At 39.6% G+C, this 22,876-nt stretch overlaps 1 protein-coding gene across 1 annotated transcript in view; it reads right to left on the bottom strand.

Moving 5' to 3' along the window:
* The window catches only part of DNAH5 (dynein, axonemal, heavy chain 5), a 408,072-nt gene that overhangs the window by 135,371 nt on the left and 249,825 nt on the right, over window positions 1–22,876 (bottom strand). The window contains exons 51-54 of the mRNA XM_006874155.1: window positions 22,409–22,607; window positions 18,771–18,943; window positions 10,906–11,036; window positions 647–800 (exon numbers count right to left, since the gene is read on the bottom strand). Coding sequence (XP_006874217.1) covers window positions 647–800; window positions 10,906–11,036; window positions 18,771–18,943; window positions 22,409–22,607 — 657 coding nt within the window. The remainder of the gene's footprint in view (window positions 1–646; window positions 801–10,905; window positions 11,037–18,770; window positions 18,944–22,408; window positions 22,608–22,876) is intronic.

The raw sequence follows: 22,876 nt of genomic DNA, 5'->3' as shown, positions 1-22,876 counted from the left end.
CACTGACAAACAGGCAGAGGTTGTGAGAAGGTGCAATGGCTAGGAATTGGACCTTCATTTCCCAGTGACCAACCACTACCTCCCTCTACAGGGTAAACGGACACAGACAGGCAAACCTTGTAGATATTGCAGGTGTGACTCCACACTACCATGATAAAATGAGTATCACAATGAAGCAAGAAGCTTTTTAGTTTCCCAATGCATATAAAAGCTATATCAGCAATATACTGTCATCAATGAGATGAAATTTTTAAATATTGTGAGAATGACCAAATATGACATAGACACAAAGTGAGCACACACTTTTGAAAAAACGGCACCAGTGGAATTGTTAGGCATAGCGTTAGCACAAACCTTCAATTTTGAAAAGTGCAGTATCTGTGAAGTACTGTAAAGCAAGGTGTGCCTGTATAGATTCCTGCTATGTATTTATCATTTCTCACTTGAAGCATTCACAATAAAGGCATTGGCACTAAATGCTAGCTCAGTATTTTGATTTGAAGTCTTTTCTTCAACCATTTTTCAAACCGATCATCCATACCCCAATTGTACTTATTCAAGAAGCAAATGACATGAAATACAAAGTGCTTGAGAAGTAGAGAAAATCTGAAAAGACAAAATCCATGAAGAAGAAATGGGCTCCTACCTCACCAGATGATAGAACATTATTCATATATTCCAAAAACGACTCATCTTTAATTTCATTGTCCGTAAAAATAAAAGTGATTCCTTTGCCTTGCTGACCAGCCGTTCTATACAAAACCTTCAAGTCTTCCATCAGGTTCGATGTGTTATACGATCTAAAGGTATGCGGCCATTATATCATTAGTTAAAATAATTTGGGGAGAAGAAAAGACTCTTATAATAATGTTTTATGTCATTTGGTTAACCAAATATCCCAAACATGAATTGGGCAAAGGATTTGAAAAGACATTTCACTAAAGAAGACATCCAAATGGCCACTGAACACCTGAAAAGATGCTCAATATTATTAGCCATCAGAGAGATACAAAGAAAAATCATAAGGAGATAGCATTTCATTCCCTCTAGGACTCAACAGCACTTAACAACAACAACAGGATGATTAAAGAGTCCTGGTGTGGCACTGTGGATTAATGTGTTGGACCATAAAGTCAGTCTGTACCACAAGGTCGGCAGTTCAAACTTACCAGTCACTCCTAGGAAACCCTATACAGTGTGGCTATGGGTCAGAACTGACTCGAAGGCACATAACAACAGCAGGGTGATTAAGATTTACAAAATATGTATAAGAACAAATGTTGACAAGGATGGGCAGAAATTGGAACACTTACCCAGGGCTGATAGGAATGGAAAATGGCATAGCCATTGTGAAAAACAGTTCTGATGGTTCCTCAAAGAACGGAAATGAGAAATACCATATGACTCAGCATTTCCACTCCTATGTCTATACCCAAAAGACTATAAAGCAAAGACTTAAATAGATACTTCAATACCAATGTTCACTGCAGCTCCATTCATAATAGGCACAAAGTGGAAACAACCTAAATGCCTATCACTGGTTGAATGGACAAACAAAATGCTGTGCATACATATACATACAACGGAATACTACTCAACCAGTAACAGAAATGAAGTCTTGATACATGTTACAGTAATCATGGAGTTTGAAGACATTACACTGAGTGAAATAAGTCAATCACAAAAAAAGATGAATATTGAAGGACCTCACTTGTATAAAAGCATAAGAGAGACAACATTTTAGAGACAAAAAAGTTTATTAGTAGCAAAAGGAGCTCTGAGTTCAGCGTAGTAGTTACAAATTGGGCTGCAAGCCGCAAGGTCAGCAGTTCGAAACCAGCGGTTCTGTGGGAGAAAGATGAGGCGGTCTGCTCCCGTAAAGATTTACAGCCTCGGAAACCCTGTGTAGGGTCGCTATGAGTCGGAACTGACTCCAAGGCACATAACAACAACAACAACATAGGCGGGGGGAGGGAAAGGGGGATAAAAAAATCACACTGATAAAGTGTAGGGCTTAAAAATCGGTTATTGTAATTGCTGCCAATAAGTTGTACAACTATAAAAAGTTGGATTGGCAAAACTTGTTTGATAGATATATTTACAACAACTATACACACACACACAAAGTGTAAGTACTAAAGTTACTTATGTATAAACACCTCATGGGATTTGCTCCCTTAGTTTGGAGGTCTTAGTTTTATGGGATATCCCAATTAATTGGCCTAATAAAGTGTTTGGTGCTTCTGGTTTACCTCCTAATTTGTTGTGTAGTTCCTGGAGTCTTAAATGCTTGCAAGAGGACATTCAAGGCACAATAATTGGTCTCTATTTGGCTGGAATAACAGAGGAAGGAGGAGAGTCAGAAATAGGAGCAAGAGAAGGAATGTGTTGCTAATTGTCTTCATGAATTTCTACCTTCTCTACCATGAGGCCAGAAGAATTGGATGGTGTCTGACTATAATTACTGAATTTTTAGATTTGTTTTTTTATCAAAGGCTTCATAGAAGAATCAAAAGAGAGAAAATGAGGAACAGAATTCCAATTCTCATGGACGCCAGACTTTTGGGAACCACGGAGACTGGATGAACCCCTGGAATGATTGCCCTGAGAATGTCCTTATGCCTTCAACTAAAAATCTCCCCCAAAATCTTCATAAAACCCAATAATAGCTTAGTTAGTCAAGAATACCTGCCTTGAGCATTAAGCTCTTTTAAGATCTGCATTCGATCAGATTGACAACAACAAGATTAGATAGGAACCTTAGGGGCAATGAGTTTATGTTCATGGGGAGGAACCTTAGGGGCAATGAGTTTATGTTCATGGGGAGGAAGAAGTCATAAAAGTTGAGTGAGCACGGTTGTACAACTCAAAGAATATAATCAGTGTCACCGAATTGTACATGCAAAAATATTGAGTTCTGATGTATGTTTTACTGTGTATGTTCTCAACAAAAATAAAGAATAATAGTGAAGACAGAAATGCTAAGGAAGTCTCAATATAGACCAGCTCATTATCCCTAAGAATGGCTATGAAAATATTTCAACCCTGAATGTTCAAACTTAAAAAGTATTACTTGAATTGTGTGTCATTAAATAAATTCTGATTTCAGAACACAAGGACAAATGGCCATCTGGTTTCTTTTTTTTCAAAGCTACTAAATATTTAATTTCTAAACTCTCTCCTTTTCTAACACGTACGGCCTAAGCCCTATTATCATAAATATAAATACCAAAATGACGCATCAGTATTTCTAGACAGATTCCATAAAAGTGAGTTCTGAGAGATCACAGAAGAAAATATTTTCAGAGACAAGTCCTAAATAAAGTCAATGAAAAACATCTCAAAAGATGGGGAAAGGTTTCAGCCCAGCCAGACAGGTCTCAAGGACCCTGCTGCCTTAGGTAATGTAACCTAAGTCATCGTATCTTGCATCTCAAGTCATGACCACACAACCTTACATAAGGAATAGGGTGGCCTCTTCAAGACTAGACAAAGGCAAATAAGACTTTGGTCCTCTCTTTATCAGTAGCAGATCACCCAGAGTATCACAGGCAGAGAAACAGATTTATCACAGTGAAAGGAGCTGCAGGGTCAGTATTGAGACAGTGTGGTAGAGTAGAATTCATGCCAGAGCAGAAATAAGAAAGGCTGAAATCCAATGCCAGCTCCGGCAAAGAATACCCCCTCTGAGACTCAATGACAAGGTGGGCTTGTCTATCTTGCTCACTCATAAAGTTCTTTTTTTTTTTTTTTTTGAGTTTTTATTGTGAAATGAGTGATAGTTTACATGGGGGAACATCGACTTTACACCACCATTTCATTGCAATGATTATAATCTCCTCTGTGCACCATTATTCAACAGTATTTGGTTCCATTCCCTGTTTCATTTTTTGTTTTGCTTTGCTTTGTTTTTAGGGGAGGGGGATGTGCACAGAAACACTCAGGAATATATAATAATTTAAACAACCAAAGGGCACATTCTACAAGCCTGCCTCCTAGCCACCAGCATCCAGTCCCTCTCTTTCCATGAGTCCAGAGTCCTCAGCTGCTCCCTCTCTCCATGTCCTCATCTCTGCCTCCATCTCTGGTGTCACTGCTTCTCTGGATAGAGTTCCGCACTCTGTTTGTGCTTGTCTCTCTTGGTGGTGCTAGGGTCCTCTGTTCTGTACTGTATGATTAACTACTACCTCATATTTGTTACAAAACTTCTACCTTTACAGTTGCGACCGTCAAAATTGTATGATAACAGTTTCTCACTATTCAATCATAAGAAACTTATCCCCATCTCTTTTCACCAGACCCATCTGTTGTGGTTGTTGTTAGGCACAATCGAGTCGGTACCGACCCATAGCGACCTTATGCACAGCAGAAAAAAACACTGCCTGGTCCTGGGCCAACATCACTACTGTTGCCACACTTGAGTACATAGATGCTGCCACTTGGCCAATCCACCTCGTTGGGGGTCATCCTCTTTTTCTCTGACCCTCCACAGTGATATCCTTCTACAGTGACTGGTCACTCCTGACAATATGTCCAAAGTATGAGAGACGAAGTTTGGCCATCTTGTCCTCCAAGGAGCACTCTGGCTGCACTTCTTCCAAAAATGGATCTATTGGTTCTTTTGGCAGCCCATGGCACTTTCAATATTCTCCTCTAACACCATAACTCAAAGGCATCAATTCTTCTGCAGTCTTCCTTATTCACTATCCAGCTTTCACATGCATATGAGGTTATTGAAAATACCATGGCTTGGGTCAGGCGCACCTTAGTCTTCAAGATGACAACTTTGCTCTTCAACACTTTAAAAAGTGCAGCAGATTTGCTCAATACAATGTTGTTTGATCTCTTGACTGCTGCTTCCTTGAGTGTTGATAGTTGATCCAAGAAGAATGAATGAAGTTCAATCTTTTCTCCTTTGATAAGAATATTGTTTATTGGTCCAGTGGCAAAGATTTTTGTTTTCTTGACATTGAGATGTAATCTATACTAAAGGCTGTGCTCTTTGATCTTCATCAGTAGATGTTTTAAGTCCTCTTCACTTTCATAAAGCAAGGTTGTATCATCTGCATATTGCAGGTTGTTAATGAGTCTTCCTCCAATCCTGCTCCCATGTTTTTCTTTATAGAACCCAGCTTCTCGTATTATTTGCTCAGCATACAGGTTGAATAAGTATGGTGAAAGAACACAACCTTGTTGCACACCTTTCTTAATTTGAAACCATTCAGTGTCCCCATGTTCTGTTCGAACAACTATTTCTTGGTCCAGGTACAGATTCCTTAGAAGTACAATTAAGTGTTCTGGAATACTCATACTTCGCAATGTTGTCCACAGCTTATCATGATCCACACAATCAAAAGCCTTTGCATAGTCAATAAACCACAGGTAAACATCTTTCTGATATTCTCTGCTTTCAGCCAAGATGCTTCGGACAGCAGCTATGATATCCATCGTTCCATGGCCTCTTCTGAATCGGCTTGAACCTCTGGAAGTTCTCTGTCAATGTATGATTGTAGCCATTTCTGTATTACCTTTAGCAAAATTTTACTCGCATGAGATATCAAAGAGATTGTCCAATGATTTCTGCATTCTGTTGGGTCACCTCTCTTTGGAATGGGCACAAATGTGGATCTCTTCCAATCAGTCGGCCAGATAGTTGTCTTCCAAATTTCTTGGCAGAGATGAGTGAGTGCCTCCTGTGCCGCCTCACTTTCTTGAAAGAGTTCAATTTTTATTCCATCAATTCCTGGTGCCTTGTTCTTTGCCAATTCCTTCAATGCACCCTGGACTTCCTCCCTGAGTACCATTGGCTCTTGATCATATGCTACCTCTTGAAATGGTTGAACATGAACCATTTCCTTTTGGTACAATGCCTCTGTGTATTCCTTCCATCTTCTCTTGATGCTTTCTGTATGATTCAATAATTTGCCCAGAGAATCTTCCAATAACAAAAGTTGAGACTTGAATTTTTTCTTCAGTTCCCCCAGCTCCAGAAATGCTGAGCATGTTCTTCCTTTTTGGTTTTCTGATTACAGATGTTTGCACATTTTATTGTAATATTTGACTTTATCTTCTCGAGCTGATCTTTGAAATTTTCTGTTCAGCTCTTGGACCTCTTTATTTCTTCCATTTGCTTTAGCATCTGTATGCTGGAGAGCAAGTTTCAGTGTCTCTTCTGACACCCATTTTGACATTTTCTTTCTTTCTTGCCTTCTCAATGCCTTTTTGCCTTCTGACCCATCTAGATAAGATGAAAACTATTCATTGGGGACACTACTTTCCCCTGCATACTCTTAAACCAAGCTCCCACTTGAAAATTTGTAAGCCAGTCACTCCGTGTCTTTATCACCCCCTCATTTAAGGTTGTTGTTAGTGTTAGGTGCCATCAAGATGGTACAGACTGATATCGACCTTATGCACAGCAGAACGAAACACTGCCAGATCCTGGGCTGACCTCACTATTGTTGACACACTTGAGTCCATTGATGGCTGCCACTTTGCTAAGCCATCTTGCTGGGGTCTTCCTCTTTTCTATGACTCTCCACTTTATCAAACGTGAGGTCCTTCTCCAGTAACTGGTCCCTCCTGACAATATGTCAGAAATATGAGAGATGAAGTTTGATCATCCTGGTCTCCAAGCAGCAATCTGGCTGCACTTCTTCCCACACAGATCTGTTGGTTCTTTTGGAAGCCGATGGTACTTTCAATATTCTCCTCCAACACCATAACTCAAAAGCATCAATTATTCTATGGTCTTCCTTATTCACTGTCCAGCTTTCACATGCACATGAGGTTATTGAAAATATGATGGCTTGGGTTAGGTGCACCTTAGGCTTTAAGCTGAAATCTTTGCTCTTCAACATTTTAAAGAGGTCTTGTGCAGTAGATTTGCTTAGTGCAATACATCGTCTGATCTCTTGACTGATGCTTCTGTAATTGTTGATGGTTGATCCAAGAAGAATGAAGTCCTTGACAACTTCAATCTTTTCTCCATTGATAAGAATGTTGTTTATTGGTCCAGTGGGGAGGATTTTTGTTTTCTTTATATTGAGATGCAATCCATACTGAAGGCTGTGCTCTTTATCTTTATCAGTAAATGTTTTAAGTCCTCTTCACTTTCAGCAAGCAAGGTTGTATCATCTGCATATCGCAGGTTGTTAATGAGTCTTCCTCCAATCCTGCTGCCACATTTTTCTTCATAGAACCCAGCTTCTCGTATTATTTGCTCAGCATACAGGTTGAATAAGTATGGTGAAAGAATACCACTTTGTTGCACAACTTTCTTAATTTTAAACCATTCAGTGTTCCCATGTTCTGTTCGAATAACTGCTTCTTGGTCCAGGTACAGATTCCTCATGAGCACAATTAAGTGTTCCAAAATACTCATATTTCACAATGTTGTACATAATTTGTAATGATCCACACAATTAGAAATCTTTGTGTAGTCAATAAAGCACAGGTGAACATCTTTCTGATATTCTCTGCTTTGAGCCAAGATCCATCAGACATCAGCAATGATACCCCTCATTCCACGGCCTCTTCTGAATCTGGCTTGCACCTCTGGAAGTTCTCTGTCAATGTATGATTGTAGCCATTTCTGTATTACCTTTAGCAAAACTTTACTCGCTTGAGATATCAAAGAGATTGTCCGATGATTTCTGCATTCTGTTGTGTCACCTCTCTTTGGAATGGGCACAAATATGGATCTCTTCCAAACAGTGGGCCAGATTGTTGTCTTCCTAATTTCTTGGCATAGATGAGTGAGTGCCTCCTGTATCACATCACTTTCTTGAAAGATTTCAATTTTTATTCCATCAATTCCTGGTGCCTTGTCCTTTGTCAATCCCTTCAATGTACTTTGGACTTCTTCCTTCACATCATTGGCTCTTGATCATATGCTACCTCTTGAAATGGCTGAACATCAACCACTTCCTTTTGGTTCAGTGACTTTGTGTATTCCTTCCATCATCTTTTGATGATTTCTGCATCATTCAATAATTTGCCAAGAGAATCCTTCAATAATGAAAGTCAAGGCTTGATTTTTTTCTTCAGTTCCCCCAGCTTGAGAAATGCTGAACGTGCTCTTCCCTTTTGGCTTTGTGACTCTAGATCTTTACACAATTCATTGTAATATTTGATATTGTCTTCTCCAGGTGACCTTCGAATTTTTCTCTTCAGCCCTTGTACCTCTTCATTCCTTCCATTTGCATTAGCATCTCTATGCTTGAGAGCAAGTTTCAGTGTCTCTTCTGATATACATTTTGACTTTTTCTTTCTTGTCTTCTTAATGACTTTTTGCTTTCTTCATCTATGATGTTCTTGATGTCGTCCCACAACTCTTCTGGCCTTTGGTCTTTAGTGTTTAATGCATCCAATCTCTTCTTCAGATGATCTCTAAATTCATGTGAGATATATTCAAGGTCATAGTTTGGCTCTTGTGGACTTCTTTTCATATTCTTCATCTTCAATCTGAATTTGCTTATGAGCAATTGATGGTCTGCTCCACAATCTACCCTGGCCTTGTTTTGAATGATGGTGATATGGTGCTTTGCCACCATCTCTTTCCACAGATATAGTCAATGTGAGTTCTGTGTATTCCATCTGGTGAGGTCCATGTTGTATAGTCGTCTCTTATGCTGTTTAAAAAAGGTATTTGAAATGAACAAATCATTGGTTTTGCAGAATTTTTTCATGGAATCTCCAGTATCATTTCTGTCACCAAGGTCATATTTTCCAACTACTGATCCTTCCTTTGTTTCCAACCTTTGCATTCTAATTGCTAGTGTTGATCAGTATATCTTGATTGTATGTTTGATCAATTTCATATTGAAGAAGTTGGTAGAATTCTTCTATTCCATCCTCACTTGCTTTAGTGGTTGGTGTGTAAATTTGAATACTAGTGGTATTAACTGGTGTTCCTTGTAGGTGCATAGAAATTATCTTATCACACACAGTGTTGTACCTCATGACTGATCTGGATATGTTCTTTTTGACAATGAATGCAACACCATTCCTCTTCAATTTACCATTCCCAGCATAGTAAACCATGTGGTTGTCAGATTCAAAGTGGCCAATACCAGTCCATTTCAGTTCACTGATGCCTAATATTTATATATTCCATTTCATTTTTGACATTTTCCAATTTTCCTAAATTCATACTTAGTACATTCCATGTTCTGATTACTAATGGATGTTTATAGCTATTTTTCTTCATTTTGAGTTGTGTTCCATCAGCAAATGAAGGTTCCCAGGGCTTTATCTCCACGAACTTTACTCCATTCTTATCATCACAGTCAACTCTGCTTTAAGGAGGCGGTTCTTCTCCAGTCACATTTTGAGTGCCTACCAACCTGAGGGGCTCATTTTCCGGCAGTATATCTGACAGTGTTTCTCTGCTATTCATAAGGTTTTCAGTGACTGTATATTCAGAAGTAGTTCGTCACTCCTTCTTCCTAGTCTGTCTTTGTCTGAAAGTTCATCTGAAACCTGTCCACCCTGGGTAACCCTGCATTATTTAAAATACCTATTGCATAGTTTCCAGAATCACAGCAACTCAGAAGCCACCACAGTATAACAAACTGACAGGTGAGTGGTGTGTATATCATAACAAACTATGGATACATTGAGAAAGAATGAGTTCCAGGAAACTTAAGTGTGCTAATGAAGAAACTGTAAAAAGATTAAGAGGTAGTTGCTTGAACCGAACAAGGAAATAATGAATGGTTTAAATTCAGGAAAGGTGTGTGCTAGAGTTGTGTCCTTTCACCATACTTATTCACTCTCTTTGCAGAGCAAAGACTGAGTAATTGGATATGTGAGGAACATAGTGTCAGGATTGGAAGAAGAATCATTAATTACCTACAGTATGTAGATGATACAACCTTGTTGGATAATGAATAAAGAAGACTTTAGAAGAATCGATGCATTTGAATTTTGGTTTTGGAGAAGAACAATGGAAGTACCATGGACTGCCAGAAGAACAAACAAATCTGTGTTGAAAGAAGTACAGCCAGAATGCTCCTTAGAAGTATGTACTGTGAAACTTCATCCTTCATGGTTCAGACATATTACTAGGAGGAACCAGTCCCTGGAGAATGACATTATGCTTGGGAAGGTGGTGGGTCAGTGAAAAAGAGGAAGACCCCAACAAGATGGACTGACACAGTGGCAGTAAGTATGGGCTCAAATGCAACAATTGAGAGTACGGCACAGGACAAGACCAGTCATTGTATTGTACACAGGCTTTCTGTAAGTCGGAATCGAAGGAGCCCTGGTGTTGTGAGCTTAGCACTGGACTGCTAACCACAAGATTGGTGGTCTAAACCCATCAGCTACTCTGTAGGAGAAAGATGAGTCTCTCTGCTCCCATAAAGATTTATGTCTAAGTAGCCCTAAGGAGCAGTTCTACTATACCTTATTGGGCTGATATGAGTTGAAATTGACTTGAAGAACTAACCCAAATGGGAATGTAAGGATTTAAAGTTAGCTGTATTTTGTTCACTATATTTTTATGCAGAACAATGCCTCACATAGCACTTAGTCCACCTGGCTGCTTAAGGTCACCTCCCTCCTTTATTCCAGATATCAAAGGCAAATTATTTTTATATTAAAAAAAGTCATAGGAGGGGATTGTAACCATGGCAATGAAATGATATATGATAGGATGAATGTAAAACTAATGTTCTCCCATGTAAACTATCACATAATTCACAATAAAATATTTTTTGAAAAGTCATAGTCTAATAGAGAGGTTGAAAAGGGAAGATGATATGTCAGCATTCAAGATGGAAAACTATCATGATTAATTGTCTACAAGAAAAATGCATTCTGAACTTCAGGTGGTCTCTGAGAAACCTTCTATCAAAATCCACTTTAGAGTAATTAAAGCCAAAGCTTAGAGAAACGTACCTTGTCAGAGTGATCTGGAACGAAGAGTAACCAGCAATGAATGAAGCCAACTTTGTCAAACTCTGCTTTCCTGATCCTCCCACCCCAACAAGAAGGGCATTGCCCCGAGGTGTGCGAATAACACGAGAGATCTGGAACATGGGATAGAAAAGGTATTCATCTTTCAACATGTGAACAGTTCACTTTTGTTTTCTATTTATTTTACATAAGCACGAGGTCAAATAATGATTTGGGAAGATGTTTATGTCTCAGGATCAGAATGGTGTTGTACTACTGGAGGGTTTGAGCAGTTCTGAAATAGAAGACTGCTAGGAGCTCTGGTAGCGTAGTGGTTACGAATCGGGCTGCGAACCTTAAGGTCAGCGGTTCGAAACTACCAGCTGCTCCGCGGGAGAAAGATGAGGCTTTCTACTCCCATAAAGATTTACACCCTCGGAAACCCTGTACAGGGTCGCTATGGGTCGGAACCAACTCGACGGCACTTAACAACAACAACAGGGATATTGCATCAATGGGCTCAAGTGTGGCAACAGTAGTGAGGTTGGCCCAGAATCAGGCAGTGTTTTGTTCTGCTGTGCATAAGGTCACTATGGGTTGGCACCGACTCGATGGCACCTACCAACAACAACAACAGGGATGCTTAGGACAGAATGGGGAAAAGAGGGGAGGGTACCAATGCACAACTCAAGACAGCAAACAGCCCAGATTGTCACTTGCTCTGGGTTCTAAAGGAAAGAAATAAAGAGGATTTTGAGTTGTTTTTGTTTTTGTTTTGGTTTTTGTTTTGGTTTTGGTTTGCTTAACCAAATGCATTAGAATAGGAAAGAAGACAAGCATATTTTCACGACTGTAAAGTGTGTATCCTTTACGTAGAGGAATTTTTCTTAAAAGAAAATAAGCATAAGCACATTTCCATTATTTAGCAAAGAGAGTGATATCTGGGGATCTAGCAGTAAGTGGTTACAAAGCAAAAGTTCACTCTGTGCTAGGCAATTGCCCCAGATCATGCCAAGTCCCCCTAGTAGTAGCCGTTCATGTTCATTTAACGTCATTGGTGTTGAATAAACTACTGACACTATCAGGTATATGACCTCACCTGGAAGATTCAGTCCTAAATTATCTTTGGACTCCCTTTCACCTTATCTGGAAACCATTTATCTTTCCTTTCTAACTGCAGCCAGAACCTATCTGCATATTTGAGGCCTATGATGGTAGCTTATATGCTGTTGTGAAGCAGGACACTAGGCCACCAGTGTATTTCAGATACCAGCAGTGTCAACCGAGGTTGGCAGGTTTCATCAGAGCTTCCAGACTAAAATAGATTGGGAAGAAAGTCCTCACAATATATTTCTGAAAATTAGTCAACTAAAACCATATGGATCACAATGGAGGACTGTCCAACTTGCTTGCTTTGGACACAGCATTAGGAGGGATCAATTTTTGGAGAGGGACATATTTGGTGGAGTAAAGGGCCACCAAGGGTGAGGGAGTTCTTTCGTGAGGTGGACTGACACAGTAGTCACAACATTGGATTCCAAAATGCTTGTGATCATGAGAATGACGACCAGCTAACAATCCATTGTGCTGTACTTGAGTCAAAGTTAAGTGAGCCTGGGACAGTCCTGTAATAGCCATTTTCCTGCAAACTACTGATAGAAGGGTGGTGGAATAGGGGATGAGAAAGGGCCACTTCTCTGAGGCTTTTGGAAATGTGCTGGGGTAAATCAAGACTCTACCATGTGCCAAAGTTTGTTTAAAGTGCTTTCTAAAGATTTCCTACTCTATTTGGAGCTGTGTTCTGTGTCTGTTGCAACTATGTCTAGGTTTGGACTATTTCTCACAATGACATATAAACCCTGGGAAGTAGAGGCCATTTTTCTTATCTCCATCATAAACATAAAAATCTGCAAGATAAAGTAATTGTTAAGCTCAGCTTCTCCAGTCTCCTACTCATCTCTTCCAGGTGAGTCTCTGAAGTTGTTGGGTTTTGGGGGTTGGGAAAGTGAAGGTACTACTGGGGACATTTCTTAGACTTCTGTAAGAGTCTAGTCACATTCTTTCCCTGGTACTACATCCCTGGTACTAGCAACTACCCCGGATCTGTCATTTAGTCACACTTGCATGTTGCTATGATGCTAAAAACTATACCAACAATACTTCAAACATTAGCATGGTAATACCTTGTTGACAGACTTCAGCAGAGTTACCAGAGTAAAACAGACTCTGGAGAAAGGTCATATGATCTACTTCTGAAAATGAGCCAATGAAAACTCCATAGAGCACCATATAACACATGATAGAGTGTTGGACAATATGGCAGCTAGTCTGGAATCACTCAAAACACACAGAGGTCCCAAGGGTAGATTTGAACATTATCGAAGATGGTCCAGGATAGGGCTGTTGTACCATGGTCCAGGATAGGGCTGGAGTCACCATGAATTGGAGCCAAGTTGACAGCAACAAACAACAACCTCAAGAGACACAGAAGGAATGGCTAAGGAGGTAATGCAGAATACACTCTCCCTATATCCAATGCCACTAAAACCGTCTACATTTTTCCTTGGGTGCTTCTACTCAATCATAACCATTTTCTTAGTTTGATGCTGGTGAATATGATTGCTGCTGCTCTTGTTGTTGTTGTTGTTGTTGTTAAGTGCCATCGAGTCGGGTCCGACCCATAGCAACCCAGTACAGGGTTTCCGAGGGTGTAAATCTTTACGGGAGTAGAAAGCCTCATCTTTCTCCCGCGGAGCGGCTGGTAGTTTCGAACCGCTGACCCTAAGGTTCGCAGCCCGATTCGTAACCACTACGCTACCAGAGCTCCTTAGGTGCCAGTAAATCTATTCCAACTCATAGTGACCCATGTACAATGGAACGAAACACTGCCCAGTCCTGCACCACCTTCACATCCATTGCTATGTTTGAGACCATTGTTAGAGTCACTGCATCAATCCATCTCCTTGAGAGTTTTCCTCTTTTTCACTGACCTTCTACTTTGCCAAGTATGATATCATTTCCAAGAACTTATCCCTCCTAATGACATATCCAAAGTACATGAGAAAAGTCTCACCATCGTCACATTCTGGCAGCACTTATTCCAAAACAAATCTGTTTGTTTTTCCAGTAGGCCATGGTTCAATAGGCATGTTCAATATTCTTTGCCATCACCATAACTCAAAGGCAACAATTCTTGGGTCTTCCTTAGTCATTGTCCAGCTTGCACATGTATATGGGGCAACTGAAAATACCATGGCTTGGGTAAGGCATACTTTAGTCTTCAAAGTGACATCTTTGCTTTTTAACACTTTAAAGAAGTCTTTTACAGCAGATTTGCTCAATGTAATATACATCCTACAATTTCCTGACTACTTCTTCCATGCTGTTGATGATGAATATAAGCAAAATGATGTCCTCAATCATTTTAATATTTTCTCCATTTATCATGATGTTGCTTACAGAATCAGTTGTGGGAAGTTTTGTTTTCTTTACACTGAGGTGTAATCCACATTCAAGGTTTTGATATTTCTCAGAAAATGCTTCAAGTTATCTTTGCTTTTCAACAGCTCTATGATGCCACCTATAGTCCACCTCTTCCTCAGATGATTTGCTTAGCATACAGGCTAAATATACAAAGTGAAAGCACACAATGCACATTCATACCTTTCTTGATTTTAAGCCAGGCAGGTCTATTTACAGGTTCTGCATGAGCACAATGAAGTGTTCTGGAATACCCATTCTTTGCAGTGTTGTCCATAATTTGTTGTGCTCCACACTGGCAAATGCTTTGATAGTCAATAAAATATATCGAAACATCTTTCTGATATTTTCTGCTTTCAGTCAAAATCCATGTGACATTCACAATGATATCCCTCATTTCAATCCCTCTTCTGAATTCAGCTTGAATTTCTGTTGAAGTTCCTTGTTGATGTATTTCTATAAGAGTTTCTAATTCTCTTCAGTAAAAATTTACTTGTGTGTTATATTAATGATATTACTTAATAATTTCACCCTTCTGTAGACTCTTTCTTTGGATCACCTCTCTTCTAGTCAGTTGGTCAGGTAGCTATTATCTTTCAAATATCTTGTCACAGACAAGAGAAAGCTTCCAGCATTGTATCTGCTTGTTGAAACATCTTAATTGGTATTCCCCATCAATCCCTGGAACCTTGTTTCTTGCCAATACCTTCAGGACAGCTTGGACTTCTTGATTATATGGTACATCTTGCAATGGTTCAAAATCCATCTTTTTTTTTTTTTATAGTGACTCTGTGTATTCCTTCCATCTCCTTTTGATACTTGCTGCGTTTTTTAATATTTTGCTATTGTTATTAAGTGTTATTGTGGTTAAGTGTCATTGAGTCAGTTCTGATTTAGAACAACCTTGTATAGAGTTTCCAAGGTTGTAAATCTTTGTAGGAACAGAAAGCCATTTTTTTCTCCTGCAGAGTGGATGCCGGACTAGAACCACCAATCTTGTGGTTCACAGTCCAATGCTTACTCTATAGAGTCCTTCAATATTTCAACTCGAGGTTTGAATGTTTTCTTCAGTTCTTTCAGCTTGAGAAATGCTGAGCATGTTCTTCCATTTTGACTCTCTATCTTCAGCTCTTTGCACATTTCATTATAATACTTGACTTTCTCTTCTCAAGCTGTTCTTTGAAAAATAATTTTTTCAGGTTTTCACTTCATCATTTTTTTCCATTCATATCCAAGGTCATATCAGCATTAGTCACGCTATGTTCAACAGCAAGTTTCAGAGTCTCTTCTGGCCTCCATGTTGGTCTTTTCTTTCTCTCCCATCTTTTAAAAGACCTATTGCTTTCTTCATTTATGATCTCCTTGATGTCCACAACTTGCCTGGTCATCAGTCAATGGGTCAAATCTGTTCTTGAGATGACTTGTTTTAATTTTCTACAGAATCTGTTCTGCAGTCAGCTCTTGACATAGCTCTGACTGATATGATAATACTGTGCTTCTCTATTATCTCTTTCCATCATCATTAAGTGTTGTAGAGTCGGTCTGACTCATAGTGACCCTGTATAAGAATTGAACTACTGGCTTTTCTGCTAACAACTCAGTGCTTATCCTACAGTGCCACACTAGGACTCCACAGACATAATCAATTTGATTCCTTGGTATTACATCTAGCAAGATCCACATGTATCGTTTCCATTTATGTTGTTGAAAAGGTATTTCCAAATGACTAGGTTGTTGGCCTTTCAAAAATTTATGGCAGGCTCTCTGGTACCAATTCTATCACTTAGGTAATATTTTTCAACTACTGAACCTTCTTTGTTTCCAACTTTTATGCTACAGTCATCAGTAATGATCATTGCATCTTATTTCTATGTTTAGTCAATTTTATAGTGCAGAAATTCATAAAAATCTTCAATTTCTTCCCCTTTTACTGTTTGATGTGTAAAATTGGGAAAGCAGTCACATTAACTGGTCTTTCTGGCAGTTGTATGAAAATTATCTTATCAGTGACAACACTGTATTTCAGGATAGAATTTTAAGTGTTCTTTTTGGAAATGAATGTGACACCATTCCTTTTCAAACTATCCTGTCCATATTCTGATTCAAAATGATCGATACCAGTCCATTTCAACTCACTAATGCCTAGAGTCCTGGTGTGGTGCTGTGGGTTAATGCACCAGACTGTAATGCCGTTTGAACTGCTAGGTTGTTCGGCAGTTCAAGGTCACCAGCTACTCCTTGGAAACCCTATACAGGGCCGCTATGGATCGGAATTGACTCAACAGCACTTAATAACAGCAATGCCTAGAGTAAGCACTGGTGTGGGACTGTAAGATAAGCACTGCACAGGTAACAGAAAGGTCAGCAGTTCAAAACAGCCAACTGGTCTCAGAAACCCTATACAGGGTGACTGTAAGTCCAATTTTCCTAGATTCATACTTCATACAATCCATGTTCTGATTATTAACGGATATTTTCAGTTGTTTCTTCTTATGAGTCATGCCGCATCAGCAAATGAAGGTCCTGAAAACTTTATCCATGTTTTAAGGTTGTCTTTACTTTGAGGAAGCAGGTCTTCCCCAGTCATATTTTGAGTGCCTTCCAACCTAAGGGGCACATCATCCAACACTGAGTCAGACAATATTTTGCTGCTATATATAAATCTGCCAATGGCCAAGTGTTTTAGAAACAGATCACAAGGTTCATCTTCCTAGTCTGTCTTAGTCTGGAAGCTCTGCTGAAACCTGTCCTTCATGGATGACCATGCTGGTATTTGTAATACCAATTTCATAGCTTATAACATCACAGAAACATGCAAGCAACCACAGTACAACAGACAGATCCATGAGTGGTAGGAAGTTGTCTTTGGTTCATTTATTTAATAAATATTATTTTCACTTTTTTTCCTTTGATTCATTAAACACGACAGATGACCTATTTTTATGAAATACTTAACCCTTAATCAACTATAAATTAGAGGCTCATTTCAAAATGTCATTTGTATTTAGCTTTGAACAAACATTTGCAGTTCTCCTCAGTGTAAATGTTTGAATTCAGAATTTCAAAGGTGAATGACCTCATGCCGGGGATTCCCATTCTGAGAACAACCTCTCTATCTCTGTCCATCTCCCAGATTCGTTTCAGCCTTTTATAATTACTTCTTTGCCCACTTGCTGAGACAAAGAAACCATTAAGCCATCCTCATTTCCACAGGGAGAGCTGATTAGGAAACTGTTAAGATGCTCTCCAATTCCAAGATTCAGTAGCTATTAGAGGTGACAATTTGTAATTATGAGGTCACACCTGGTGGCTCAACCTAAGTAACAGAAAAACAATTAAGAACTGTCTTCTAACTAAATGAATGTAGTCTGAAAAAGTACCTGCCATAAACAAAGTGAGAATAACAAGGGATTTTAAAAAGGCATTCTCTTCCACTGCAGATAAATTAGGTCACATAAACTATCTAGTAACTGGTTTGTTTCATTTTTAACCTTTGAGGACCAACTGTCCTAAAAATTGATACTATGATGATTCATATAACAGAACAGTACATTCCTGATGGATTTGCCACAAACAGAATGTTACGGTTTAAATTGTGTCCCCCATAATATGTTTATGTCCTAATCCTATGCCTATGGATGCTATCCCATTTGGAAATAAGATTGTCTTTGTTATGTTAACAAGGTCATATCAATACAAAGTGTGTCTTAAACTTAATGACTTTTGAGACATAAACAGAAGAGATTAGTCACAGAAGCAAGCAAGTTCGAATAGGGGAAAGGTAGATACCACGTGGCGATCACCAAGAAATTAGCAATGTTGGGGCTAGAGAAACTGAAACAAGGATTTTGTGCAGGAATAATAGAGAAAAGGAGCCTTTCCATAGAGTTGGTGCTTGGAGTTCAGACATCTAGACTCCCAATCTGTGAGAAAATAAATGTCTGTCCATTAATGCCACCCACTTGTGATATTATTTCTGTTGGAAACTAAGAGAATTTATGTCTAGCTCAAAGTCAACTGTTCATATACTATTTTTTATAGTTATCCATTGCGTGATACAAAAATAAGCTGCTTTTCTGCCTAGGCTTTGAACTCAGATGTCACCCACCTGCACTCTATGTAGTGCAAACATTGAGCTCGAAGCTATGTAGCAACACTGAATACAATTATTGTATCTCACATCTGAAGTGCACATGTTCTCATTGCAAGCAGGTAGGCAATGACATGCTGCATGCAATTTAAAAATGAAGTTGGAATATCACATTGAGTTTATTTTCAAATGGAAACTTTTCTTAGGAGATGAAAAGGAAAGGGGGAGGAGGAGCATTCTGGTGCAAAGCCAAGTGTTTGTCACTTCCCAGAGACCCTATTCAGCGTGACCTCTGTACCTTGACTAAGTGAACCATTGCATCGGCGAAGAACACCATGTCCATACCAGCGCCACGGACATTCTCGTTATACAGCTGTAGGAACATATTCAAACGCTCCTTCAAGTAATTAAAAGATTCAATTGGCTCATAAATTTTGGGCATTTCAGCATCAGCCTCCTCAGATGTTTCACCTAGGGTTGGGGAAGAAGAATCAATTACATGTCTTCAAAATTGCTGGCCTTTACTCCTTCCTTCTACTGGAATTAATACACGGAGAGCTCTGAAATTTTGTCTAATACTGATTTTCACCGAAATGCCATCTTATGCATCTTTAGGGGGGAAATAAGGCAAGCAGACAATAAGCAGGCTATAAGATCAATGTGGTCACATTCAGTCTGAGTTTTTTCCTATTTGTTGTTGTTGTTGAGTGCCGTTGAGTCAATTCTGACCCATAGCGACCCTGTGTAGGGTTGCCAAGGAGCAGCTGGTAAGCTTGAACTGCCGACCTTCCAGTTCAAATGACTCTGTAATCTGGCACATTAACCCACAGCGCCACACCAGGACTCCTATTTACAGAGGATTAATTTCAAATAGGAGGCCTGGTGCGGCATTGTGGGTTAATATGCCACACTGCAAAGCTGTTCGAACTGCAAGGTCAGTGGTTCAAGCTCACCAGCTGCTCCTTGGAAACCCTATACAGGGACACTATGGGTCAGAACTGACTCAACGGCACTTAACAACAACAACAATTCTAAACAAGGTTTTATTCATTGAATTTAGTTTCAGCATACAGTTAAACATTGGCATTTCGATGATTTATTTGACACTAGTCATTTAAATGTCAAAATGAAGGTCCAGAAGGTATTAATGTCAAAAATAGAAAGAACATTATATGAGATTTTAACAGAGTGGGGAAGAAATTACCACACTATTGGTTATGAGTCAGGCTAACCTCAAGGTCAGTAGTTCAAAACTGCCAGTGGTTCTGCAGTAGAAAAATGAGACTTCCTGCTCCCGTAAAGATTCACAGCCTATTCAAGGTTGCTATGAGTAGGAACTGACTCCACAGCACACCACCACCCCCATTTGCTCAGGACATTTTAATGACTCATGAGCTCATTAGTGGTGAGGGTGGTGGTGGTGGGGGTAATATGTCACCAAGTTGGTTCCGACTCATAGTAACCCTGTATAGGGTTTCTAAGGCTGGAAATCTGTACCAGCATAGAAACCCTCATCTTTCTCCTCAGGAGAGACTGGTTGATTTTAAAAGCCACTATCTTACCAGGGCTCCTTAGTGGTGAGAATAAAAATGAATTTTAGGAAATGGGGATGAGAAGTTGTGGGAAAACAGGAAAATAATTTTCTAAATAAAACAAATATTTCACTGAGAAAAAAAATTGTTGTTAGATGCCATCAAGTCAGTACTGATTCATAGTGACTCTATGCATAACAAATCGAAACCCTGCCTGGTCCTGGGCCAACTTCACAATTGTTGCCACGCTTGAGCCCATTGATGCTGCCACTTGGCCAATCCATCTCGCTGGGGGTCTTGTCTTCCTCTATTTCTCTGACTCTTCACCTTACCAAACATGATATCCCTCTCCAGTGAGTGGTCCCTCCTGACAATATGTCCAAAGTACGAGTGATGAAGTCTGGCCATCCTGGCCTCCAAGCACACCTGACCCAAGTCATGGTATTTTCAATAACCTCATATGCATATGAAAGCTGGACAGTGAATAAGGAAGATCATAGAAGAATAGATAAATTTGAGTAATGGTGTTGGAGGAGAATATTGAAAATGCCATGGGCTGCCAAAAGAACCAACAGATCTATGTTGGAAGAAGTGCAGCCAGAGTGCTCCTTGGAGGCCAGGATGGCCAAACTTTCGTCACTCATACTTTGGACATAGTGTCAGAAGGGACCAGTCCCTGGAGAAGGATATCATGTTTGGAAAGGTGGAGTATGAGAGAAAAAGAGGAAGACCCCCAACAAGATGGATTGGCAAAGTGGCAGGATCAACGGCCTCGAGTGTGGCAACAATAGTGAGGTTGGCCCCGGATCAGGTAGTATTTCAGTCTGCTGTGCATAAGGTCACTATGAGTTGGCACCAACTCGATGGCACCTAACAACAACAACAACAATATCCATAACTGATATTAGAGTCCTGGTGTGGTGCTACAGGTTAATGTGCTGGACTGCAAAGTCAGTTTGAATGCAGGGTCAGCGGTTCAAGTTCACCAGCCGCTCATTGGGAACTCTATACAGTTAAATGCCAATTCGATGACACTTAACAGCAACAACAATATCCATACTAAGGGAAGAGAGACTTTAGTTGAAAATATCAATTGATATTAAGAGTCTTTGATTCCATTCCAAATCCTAGGAGCCCTGTATAGTGTTTCCAAGGAGTGGCTGGTGGGTTTGAAGCTCCAATTTTGCACTTCAAACCAACTTGTGGTCCAATACTTATCCTACAGTGCCACACCAGGAGGACTCCACATTTGGGATCTCCCAAATCGTAATTAAAATTCTTTTATGCTACCTTTTCTTTAGCAGTGCCTATGGACTACCAGCTGCTATAAGGACACACTTTAAAAAGAGGGTTTAATTTTCTCTGTTGAAAATCAGGGAGTAGGTTTCTCTTCTTCCAGTCTTTCAGAAGTCACTGTGCATCCCTCGGCATTGTGAAGTCTTCCTCCATTTTACCTAGTGAACTTAATGCCTTTTATTCACTCGGCAATAGAAAGGGTCAGGTTTCTGTTTTTGTGGATTACTTGTGATAAATCGCATTCTGGTTTCATGTTTGTTGTTGTTGTTAAGTGCCGTCGAGTCGGTTCCGACCCATAGCGACCCTGTACAGGGTTTCCAAGGGTGTAAATCTTTACAGGAGTAGAAAGCCTCATCTTTCTCCTGCAGGGTTTCATGTTTATTCAGTAATAAAACATTGTTTTCTATTTTTGTGAAGACATCTTCTGGGGTGAGAGTAGATTTTTGTTTTTTATTTGTTTTATTCCCAAAAAACTATCCAAACCTTTCTACAAATTATGTTTCCTTTATTGTCCACAGTGTTCCATGACACATATATTAATAAATTAAAAGGATGAGGTTGAAGAAAGTTCAGAGATTTTTCCCATTAAGGTTTGGTAGATTACTATCCCAAATCTATACCTGTTGGGCAGACTACAAGTCGAGTGGCCTTTCTTTTATCCTATCCTGTTTTTGCTGTTGTTAAGTGCTGTGTACTCAATTCCAACTCTTAATCACCCTATATAGGGTTTTCAAGGAGCAGCTGATGAGTTTGAACCACTGACTTTGGGATTCAAACTAAATATCCAACACTGATATGCATAAGAATACTTACTCTTGAAATGAGTATGCATGTATCTACTCATTTTATACATATTTACTGAACCTCTAATACACCCCAAGCTGTAAAGTTTATTGTTGCTGATAAGTACCGTTGGGTCAGTTTCAACTCTTAGCAACCCTATCTAGGGTTTCCCAGGAGCGGCTGGTGCGTTTGAACTGCCAGCCTTTCAGTTAGCCACACCAGGACTCCTGGTAAAGTTTACTACTCATAAATCCAACATCCTGAAACAGAAACTTCTGACTTCCTTTAGAGAATACTGCTTTCAAATTCTGCTTCGAGAATTCACCTGTAGCTTCAGGTGCGTCCCTCAAGAAGTCCACAAAGTAAGCGTCAATTCCACAGTCGACAAACATTTTTTTCTCTTCACCGAACTCCTCTTCCACCAGACTTACTAAAGCCTTATCAAACCAGGAGACATCCTCAGACACAGTGAACCGATCGGCTATGACACGTTTACACTCATGTTTCCACAGCTTTAACAGCTCCTGTCGAAAGCACATTTTAAATTCAGTATGCATTCATACCACACAGTTAATTGGGAATTTACACTAATGATATTGTGAAGTACCACCCAACCCAATTTAAGACACTTGACATTAAAAAATCACGGTTAAAAATAGACTTGACTCATTTCATATTGGTCTTACTCAAGTAATATTGAATAGAAGATGCAGAGAGTTAAGTGATCTGCTGCTAACCCAAAGGTTAAAGGTTTAAGCCCACCTGGGTGCATCATGGAAGAAAGGACCATGGT

This window comes from Chrysochloris asiatica, unplaced genomic scaffold, assembly GCF_000296735.1.
Source record: "Chrysochloris asiatica unplaced genomic scaffold, ChrAsi1.0 scaffold00264, whole genome shotgun sequence".
NCBI classification, from domain to species: domain Eukaryota; kingdom Metazoa; phylum Chordata; class Mammalia; order Afrosoricida; family Chrysochloridae; genus Chrysochloris; species Chrysochloris asiatica.
The sequence above is the reverse complement of the archived record's forward strand: the minus strand, read 5'-3'. Positions and strand labels throughout refer to the sequence as shown.